This window comes from Acipenser ruthenus, chromosome 1 (assembly GCF_902713425.1).
Source record: "Acipenser ruthenus chromosome 1, fAciRut3.2 maternal haplotype, whole genome shotgun sequence".
Classification (NCBI taxonomy): Eukaryota; Metazoa; Chordata; class Actinopteri; order Acipenseriformes; family Acipenseridae; genus Acipenser; species Acipenser ruthenus.
In genome coordinates, this window is record NC_081189.1 from 76,067,181 (window position 1) to 76,076,604 (window position 9,424).

At 35.9% G+C, this 9,424-nt stretch overlaps 1 protein-coding gene across 12 annotated transcripts in view; it reads left to right on the top strand.

Annotated features, from left to right (window-relative positions):
* The window catches only part of LOC117420917 (ELAV-like protein 2), a 76,236-nt gene extending 67,600 nt beyond the window's left edge, over positions 1–8,636 (top strand). For all 12 annotated transcript variants that reach the window (XM_059029906.1, XM_059029915.1, XM_059029925.1 and 9 more), the window contains 4 exons: positions 3,617–3,770; positions 4,482–4,707; positions 6,085–6,123; positions 7,304–8,636. In XM_059029906.1, the coding sequence (XP_058885889.1) occupies positions 3,617–3,770; positions 4,482–4,707; positions 6,085–6,123; positions 7,304–7,634 (750 nt within the window). In that variant the 3' untranslated portion in view covers positions 7,635–8,636. The remainder of the gene's footprint in view (positions 1–3,616; positions 3,771–4,481; positions 4,708–6,084; positions 6,124–7,303) is intronic.
* The last annotated feature ends 788 nt before the right edge of the window (positions 8,637–9,424 follow it).

The window sequence follows — 9,424 nt, forward strand, 5'->3', positions numbered from 1 at the left end:
AAATGAGCAAGATGGGCCGAATGGCGGCCTCCTTGTTTGTAAACTTTCTTCTTATATTGATATTTCTTGGTTTCAAATGCAACAATAAAATGGTCAGTAGTAGGGCTCTCAAACATTTTCCCATTGAGTGTCCAGGACTGAAGGTCGCAGTGAAATGTTGGGAGTCTTAATGTTTATGATACACTTTTTTTTTTTTTTTTTTTTTCTCCCCCCATTTATTAGTTTTTACAATTTAACAGAAACTACGGTGCAAACTAAAACAGAGTATGAAATGGCCCGGTCCTGCCTGATTTTTCTTCCTGACACAGCGGGAGCATGGCAAGCAGTGTTTGCTTCTGCGGCTGGCGGCAGAACATGTTAAAGTTGTCACGGTGCGCAGCCGGTTATGAAAACCCCCTCTGGCTGTAGTAGCAGCCGGCTGTGCCGGTCTCTGAGGCTGATGGGGGCGTTGGGTGCCAGTTTGCCGCTGGTTTGTGCACCTGGGGTCCGCTTGGGAAGCAGATGCACCAGTTTCTTTTGTGGACTCCCATGCATGATGAGAGTACTGCAGCATCTCATCCATCGCAGGACCAAAGGTATGCTCTGGTGTAATGGGGGCGTCTAACAGCGATGCTTTATCCTCATCAGCCACTTGTGCCTGGGAAAGCCAAAGCTGTCTTGCAGCTACCAAAACTGCAAGATTCCTGCCCACAGCCTGTCTGTTCCGTTTGGAGATACGGAGCAGGTTTTTATTCACCAAGCGCAGCTCCTCTAGCTGCTGTGGTGAGGGTCTATGACGATAGTGTGTTTTTTTTTTTTTTTTTTTTTTTTTTAACTATCTCTGCATTGTTTTCATGAAGACCCATTGCATCGATGCATTGTTTTTTCATAATGCAAAAGAAACGTGTAAGTACATATATTTTCATCAAATCTAACCACGAAAAGTAAACGTTTCTCCAGTTGAACTTGAAACTACACATTTCTAATTGTCTAGTCACGCTGTCGGCGAGGTTCCCCACAAAAAGTTAAAACCTTAACCCTTTGCGGTCATACATGGGGACTGGTAATGGGGAGAGGGAAACTCTGGGCCACCAGCCTCGTCCGAGCCATCAGGATTTGCTCAAATCAAACCACGATCTGAAATATAAAACTCTTCAGTTTATTTGACTTGCTGGATTCCAGACTGAACAACACAGAAATCCTATAGGCCAGTTTAGGCAATCATTCAGTTTTGATTTGACATGATCAATCCACCTTTCACATGTTTTGAGAGACTAAACCCTCCCACACATCCTAAAACATAGAAGCGATTGGTCAAACAGCGTGCCCAAGCACTGAGTTACTCTACCGCACGTGCCACGGTGCAACAGAGACGGCATACAGTAATCAGTAGCAATCGATCAGTTCTGAAAATAACTATTGAAACTAAGATTGTTTGATAAAAATAGGTCCTTAATTCCGTTAAATGTTGTATCCATCAAAAGTTGCACCAATCAAAGCACTATAAATAGACCTTTTTGTTTGCTTGTTTGACTTGCGCATCCGACATTGAATAACACGGACAAATTATATACACGGCAGTTTACACGTCAATTGTGCACTTTAATTATCTTGACTGATAGACCATTTCATATGTTTTGAGAGCTTAAACCCATCTATACACAGTTTTCAAAAAATAATTTGAAATGATCAGATGGCACCACAATAAGATTTTAGGATGTACGACCCCTCGCACTGAAGGGGGTTAAAACTGACCAAATTAAACATCTTGACAAACCAGTGGGGTAGCACGTTTTAGTAGGCTGAATTTACATTTATTCATTTATTAGCGGGAAGAAATCCACCATTTTTTTTTTTTTTTCTTTTTTTTAATTTTGAATAGCATATGTGCTTGTTATGCGAGTTGGTCGCCATGTAAAGATTCCTTATCTTGTGTACTTTTAATGGTGCTCTGTTTATATATGTGCAGAGTTAAAGTGGTTAGCAAGCGTGAAAAAAAGGTGAATACTTCCACAGAGCTACAAAAAACTAAAGTGCACGATTTACAGTGTTTGAGAAGCATGAAACTCCAATTTGCAACTCTTGCAGTAGTTGCCTGCACTGCACTTGACAGTACCTGTCAACAGTATAGATGCAGAACAATCCCTCTAATCTTGTCAGGGATGACATTTGGATCAAAAGTTAACTACTGGGCTGTGTGTGTTGATCTGCTCTCTGTGTTGAATTCTGTCTGTGCTAAAAGTAATGCTGTGTTGAATTCTGTCATTTCTAAAAGTAATGCACATTTCCCCTACCTTACATTATCTTGAAGTACTGTCACTTATGTAACATTCTTCTATTAGGAAATACATGTGTGTCTGAAATCAAGTGATTTTGCCATTTGAATTCATAAGGGGTGCAATACTTTCTCATTCACACACTTTCTGTAGCATTTACTTCCAAGGCATGAATTAAATGTTGCCAGGCAGGAGTTACATAATATCACAATCACTATCTAAAACTATTATGTATATAAAACATATCTAGAAAGACTGGAGACCCCTGCAAGTGCAACAGCCATGTGGAAGAAACTTCCCATTGTTGAAATCCATTACTTAAAACTGCACCATGGAGGGGGAGGGTTTAAAGACCAAACATAGACCATGATACATTTCATATACAGTTCGTGACCGAGATAGACAGGACCTTTAAAAGGGAACTGTTCAGGGCTTAGAACAAGTAGTAAGGATACGATTGGCACAGTAAAAATTATGGCAGTCACGGCTAAAAAAGAAAAAAAAAAAAAAGGAATATGCATACCTTTTAACATGCATTCCTCATCTGAACAAAGTTACATTTAAATACTCGCTCTGGTTGTAAAACTGAGAATTTTACAACAATCATTTTTGTTAAATGCCTTAAATTTTTTAAATGTAGAAGTTTAATATCAAACAATAACATTTATTATGGTTTATGCTTTCTAATTAATGAATTGTTGGCCTTTCTTCAGTCAAGGTTCTAGCTCGTCAAATATTGCTCCAGGCTAGTTTTTGCCAAACTTCAAAGCTGTTTAAGAAAAAAAAGTTCATTAAAAGTGCAAATTTTGAACTGGAACGAAGTAGCAATGATCCTTTTGTGTGCAGACCTTTTTATTTTTTTCACTATCCTAGTAATTGAAGCAATAACAAGATTGTTTCATGCAGCATTACTGATGAATAGGTTTTTACTGGTGTACATAAGGAGAGGGCAAAAGATAAGTTGTTGGGGTCTCATTCTTTGCCTTGTTGTGTGTGAGGAAACAACTGACGTTAATATTATACACAACATAGTACTGAACAGCAAACAAATTTCATAGTTATAGTTTGTCAGAATTTTCAATGAGGCATGCATGTTTGAGTGCAGCCCCAGCCCAACAAATGTAGGCCTATATTTGACGGCCATAGTTTGATAATAGTTGAGCAAACATTAAACTATATAACACTAACTATAGAACTTGTTACTTCAGTGGAAGTTAAATTTTATTTTTTTTCTTAACACGATTGTTGAAGCACTACTGATTTTTAAATTTGTTTTGTGCATATATTTAGTGCTAATAAAAAGATGCTTATGCAGAATCAGACATGAATCACATTTTTTGTTATGCTTTTTGTTTTTGCAGGTTTCATTTGCCCGCCCAAGCTCAGCTTCCATTAGAGATGCAAATCTGTATGTGAGTGGACTTCCAAAAACCATGACCCAGAAAGAACTGGAGCAGCTCTTTTCTCAGCATGGACGTATCATTACCTCTCGTATTCTGGTGGACCAAGTTACTGGTGAGTAGGCAGACCTACACTGTCTTTCACTTTTAGATTGGTGGCCAGTAAATTTTATTATGCCTTCAAATGCAGTGCTGTTGCCTCCAGAACATATCAAAGGTGGCTATGACAGCTTAAATGCAATTTTCTGCTGGAACCATTCATAAATATGCATATGCAAAAAATAGATTGCAGAGTGCAGGATGCTAGACTTGGTAGTTTTTACCCCGAAGGTGCAGGTTTAATGCCTGTTTCATGGCTAGTAATAAAATAAATGTACAGCTGCTATCCTCTATTTCCAAGCTGCTATGTGAAAATAGTCCCAGCGCTCTTTATAAAAAGCTAATTAACAGAATCTCTATAGAAGTGTACATTTCACAAATAAAAATGACAGTATGTTCTGAGGCAAGGATTATGGACAAGGCTCTGACTGGTAATTTTCAGGTTTTATATAGAGCGGCATGCCTGAAAGTTTGGTTACTCGATGCTCAGTAGGTTACTGGCAAAGGTATGGAGTTTGTATTCTGAAACAAATGTATCAATTTGAGCATGTAAACATTTATTGCTGGGGGGGGCGGGGGCGGGGGGGGGGGGGGGGGGTAAAAAGGGGGTTTGTCCCTGGGCAGTAAAGCTCAATTTCTAGGAAAGCATGGTAAATGTCTTGTGTGAAGATGTTGCATTTAGAATTTGTTTTGGGGAATATTATTCTTGTTTTATCATCCTACTTAGGGGTGTCCAGGGGTGTTGGTTTCATCCGGTTTGATCGAAGAATTGAAGCAGAAGAAGCCATTAAAGGCCTTAATGGTCAGAAGCCTCCAGGTGCCACAGAACCAATCACTGTGAAGTTTGCAAATAACCCAAGCCAGAAAACCAGCCAGGCTCTGCTGTCACAATTGTACCAGTCTCCAAACAGAAGGTACCCAGGACCCCTTGCTCAACAAGCTCAGAGGTTCAGGTGAATATACAGTAGTTAGTCTTACATACTGTTGTATAATATTCATGCATTTCACCTTCTTTAAGGCAGGTCTACATTGCTGCTGTATCATGTTTGATTGTAGCCAACAGCTGTTTTTATAAGGATTAGTAAACATTATTTGTCAAGTAAATGACTGACCTAATGGGTTTGCTCTAGTTCTCTGGTAGGATTGCAAAGGAAGTATTTTATATTGTTCATATCACAACTTGGAAGATGGATTGAAGGATGCTTTTAGAAAAATAAATTTGAGTTTTTGTAACTCATGCCAGATGTCACTGAAATCTATTAACTTTCCTATAAATTTACTTATCTACAAAAAAAATATGTAGCTGGTGTCTCCTAGTTTTTCAATGTTTTTGTTTTAAGTAATAGGATGATGGATCACAGTTTTACCTTTTTTGATAGTGTGTGGTTTTTTTGTTTTTTTTTTTAATTCAATTGTACAAATTTTGTTTGGAGTTTGGCAAAATATTTAGCCAAAAGCATAATCCTTTTTTTCTGATAACTCATTATAAACAAAAGCATTTAACTATGAAAGGAACAAAGTCATATTTAATTGAACATTTATTTTAGGGAGATTAAAATCCTGGATTACTGCTGTATTGTTGTGGTGTGTAACTGGCACACTGTAATGCACATGACCCGAGTAGCCTTGGGTTACATCCCCACTTGGTGTGGGGTGTGTACATTTTACGTATACTCTCAAACCCTAACAGATGTCAAGTCCAACTGACACTTCCCCTACTATATAATCTGTTAACAAAATTCCTCATTTGTTTTGTCAGCGTAGATGCTAGAATTAAGGGTGTTTTGTCTTGTATGTTAAAGTAAGTTTCCTGCTACCTTTCTCCTAGAATTAACCTGCTATATTACTTGCATTATTGTTTGCTTATAAAAGCTATGCAGCCACTGAATTGGCCTCGAGATTGGGGCACGAACTTTATTCCCCATTTAACTTAGCATGGGGACTGGTTTAAAGGTATTTGTTTTGCATCAGAAATCTCCAGTGATATCTGAGGGGGTTTTACATTTGAGCTTTATATAAAATCTGGCATACCCATGGCCTGAAATGCATTTTTTTTCTAAATATTTAAATGCTATATATAAAGGCTTATCGCCTCCTTTTCACCTCCATGGCATCTATTTTCTGTAGAACTACTGTATAAGGTATTGTATTCTGTTTCTTTAGCTTGAAAGGTAATATTTCAAGCACTAATACCTGCTGTAAATCTACAGTGAGCAAAGTTTAAATTAAATATGATCTGTTGCTGCAGAAGTGCCTTTTTTGTTTTGCTTTTAATAAGTATAGTCTGAGTTTCAAGAACATTACTAACTTAGTTTTCTTTCCTTTTGTAGGTTGGACAATCTTCTTAACATGGCCTATGGAGTAAAGAGGTAACAATTTGTTTAAATATGCATGTTTTTAGATGTTCAAATAAATGATACCCTAACCATTTAGTTCTGATAATAATAAGGTTGTTTGGTTGGTTGGTTTTCTAAGACACACATGTGCTCAAGTTAAACTTAGGTGCCCACTGACATTTAAGTGCACTGATGCTGTTTGAGTTAATTGCTGCCATTAACATTGAATTAGTCCAATTTGATTTGTTTTTGGGGAAAAAACTAGTGTCTTGTATAGCAGTTCAGTATGTTGGTAAAACACCTCACAGAAAATGTATTTAGTTTTCATTATAACATGCCTGTTTTTAAATATTTAAACAAAATTACCTAACGGCTAATAGCTGCACACTAAATAAATGTGTAACAATAAAAACACATTTTCATTTGTGTTCAATCATAGTACTGTTATTTATATATAGAATGCAGTTACCTGGAGACATGTCCTAGGAACTGTCATTTTTACATCTTCCAATACTGTAAATAAAATTAAAAGCATGTCGATCCTGCCTGGATATAGGAGGAGAAACTTAAAAAAAAAAAAAAAAAAAAAAAAAAAAGTAAATGTAGTGGTTTTGTACAATATTTTTTGGTTCTTCATGCCCTTAATGGTCTTGTAAACCATAAGTACTGATCATTGATCAAAGCACATGTTGCTGTGCACACTTACTGGTAACTGCAATAGTGCGTGGGGATATGTAGTTTTAGAGCTGTGCTCTCAATATAAATTATACAATGGACTACAGTCACAGGGGGACAGTGAAACACCCACTTGAGTTAGAATCTGGAAAACCTTGTTTGTTTTCAGATGTTTGTTTGTAGTTTACAATTTTCTATTCAGTTTGAGGTTGTGATAAAATACAACTGATGTACCGGTATATGCATTGTTACTGTTGCATAAATCCTTGCTTATGTTTTGGTGAAGTTACAGATTGTGTTGTGTGTACATTGCTTGGCATTTTCTTTTGAAATATGAAAGTATTAGGAACTGAGGATCTGTTCTCTGTAAATTATAAGTTTTTTATATAACAAGCTGTAGTAGCCTGTAATGCACACCTTTCCTGTAAAACTTGAATTTTCCATCTTCTGGTTAACCTTGGTATATATCTAAGTGTGTTTTGTATTAAATTTTATTACTGTAATTTGACATGGTCTATTTTTAATTTGTTTATTTTAGCAGGTTTTCCCCTATGACCATTGATGGAGTAACAAGTTTGGCTGGAATCAATATCCCGGGGCATGCTGGAACTGGATGGTGCATCTTTGTGTACAACCTGGCCCCTGACGCGGATGAGAGCATCTTATGGCAAATGTTTGGACCATTTGGTGCTGTGACCAACGTCAAAGTCATCCGTGACTTCAACACAAATAAGTGCAAAGGTTTTGGATTCGTCACCATGACAAACTATGACGAGGCAGCGATGGCAATAGCCAGTCTAAATGGATATCGTCTAGGGGACAGAGTATTGCAAGTTTCATTTAAAACCAACAAAACGCACAAAGCCTAATGTCTCCTCAGTTTGTTTATATAAAACTATACAAAAATGGCAAGTTAATGTAAACTTTATACATAGGCAAAAGTCTTTGTAAGTCAGTGTTATGAAGGGAAACCAACATGAATATTTATTTAGCGTCCTACAAATCTGTGATTTTTTTTTATTGCTAGTCTTTGACTTGAAAATTCTTAAATCTTATGTTTAAATATAGGAAAGCAGGTGTTTTTTTTTTTTTTTGTTTTTTGTTTTACCGGTCATGTTGCATTCTATTGCCACCTTTGAAGAAGGTGGGCCTTTTTAATGTTTCAGCTAAGGTAAACTTTTTTTCTGTTACATAACTGCTTTGAAAAAGTAAGGCTTTATGTTGTGACTTATTTGTGTTTTCTCAGTAAGTGTCTTTGATTTGCCTTTTGGTACATCTGCCTTTTCAGTGATTTTATTGAAAGATTTGCGTTTGAGCTAATTTTTGTTTACATTTATTTTATTTAGTGAAATTGTATTTTGGGTTGGGTCATGGGTGGGCTATTATTGCTTATAAGATTACTGGAAAACATTTTTCGTAAAGCAGTACCTTGCCAAAGAGCTAAGAACCTCTTTGATGTGGGTTTAAAAAAAAAAAAAGCATCTATTTTTATATATAAAAAAAAAAGAAACATTTGGAGAAACTTTTTACTGGACCTGGAACAAATATTTTGACTTGGATACTTTGAGAAATATCTTCATACGACACCTAGTGAGCTTTTGAACCTTACCAGGAAATTTACAGTGATTGGAATTTCTGGAAAGATTTATGATGTAAAAGAAACCTTTAAGATCTTTGTAGAATAAATGACAGTGTTGGTTTCATTTGTATAATCGTCAATGGAGTGTCTAATCATCCTGGTTATTATATATGACGAGCAGCTCACATTTACTTATGATTTTTGAAAATATAAATAAGATACCAAGGCTAATACAGCAAATGAGCATGCAGATTATAATGTATTTAAAAAATAAAAAAAAAGTTAACATGGGGGTGGGGGGTGGTGAGGGGGGGGGAGAATAAATCGGTTCTTCCTAAAGAATTCCCTTCTGATAGAGCTTGCAGTGTTTAGTGATGTACTTGCTATATTGTAAGTTAAAGACCTGTTTTGTCTTAGTATTAAATTTAAAAGAGTTTATAGCTGCTTTGTGTAAACACTGGCAAAGCAGCAGAAAAAGGAAATTGGTATGTTGAAGGTAAAATGAATGAAGTGTTGAAGGATTACACCTGAGCTAAGAGCTGTGTAAATACAAGTTTTTTTTTTTTGTTTTTGTTTTTTAAGAATTTTCAGCAGTTTTTTTTGTTTTTTGGACTGACATGCCAAGTGTTAAGTTTTTTTTTGTTTTGTTTTTTGACTTTTTGTAGGTTTCATTAACATTGCTAGTTGAAGTGTACTTGATTTGTTGTCTTAAGGGCCAGATTAACAGTGCATCACATTTGTTGGTTTGGTCTGTAGATAGTCTTGCTTCTGTCATTTAAATACTATAGTGACTCTCTCTCTCTCTCTCTCTCTATATATATATATATATATATATATATATATATATATATATATATATATATATATATATATATATATATATATATATATATATATATATATATATATATATTACACTTTTTTTTTTCTTACTTGTGGTATGAATATAAACCACAGTTGAACAAATGTACTTAATTTATCATACTGGAACTTACTATATGTATGCTGTTAAATTTGTGTAATGTTTAAACCACTATGGGGGGGGGGGGGGGGCAGTTTTTTGACTGTCAAGAATTGATT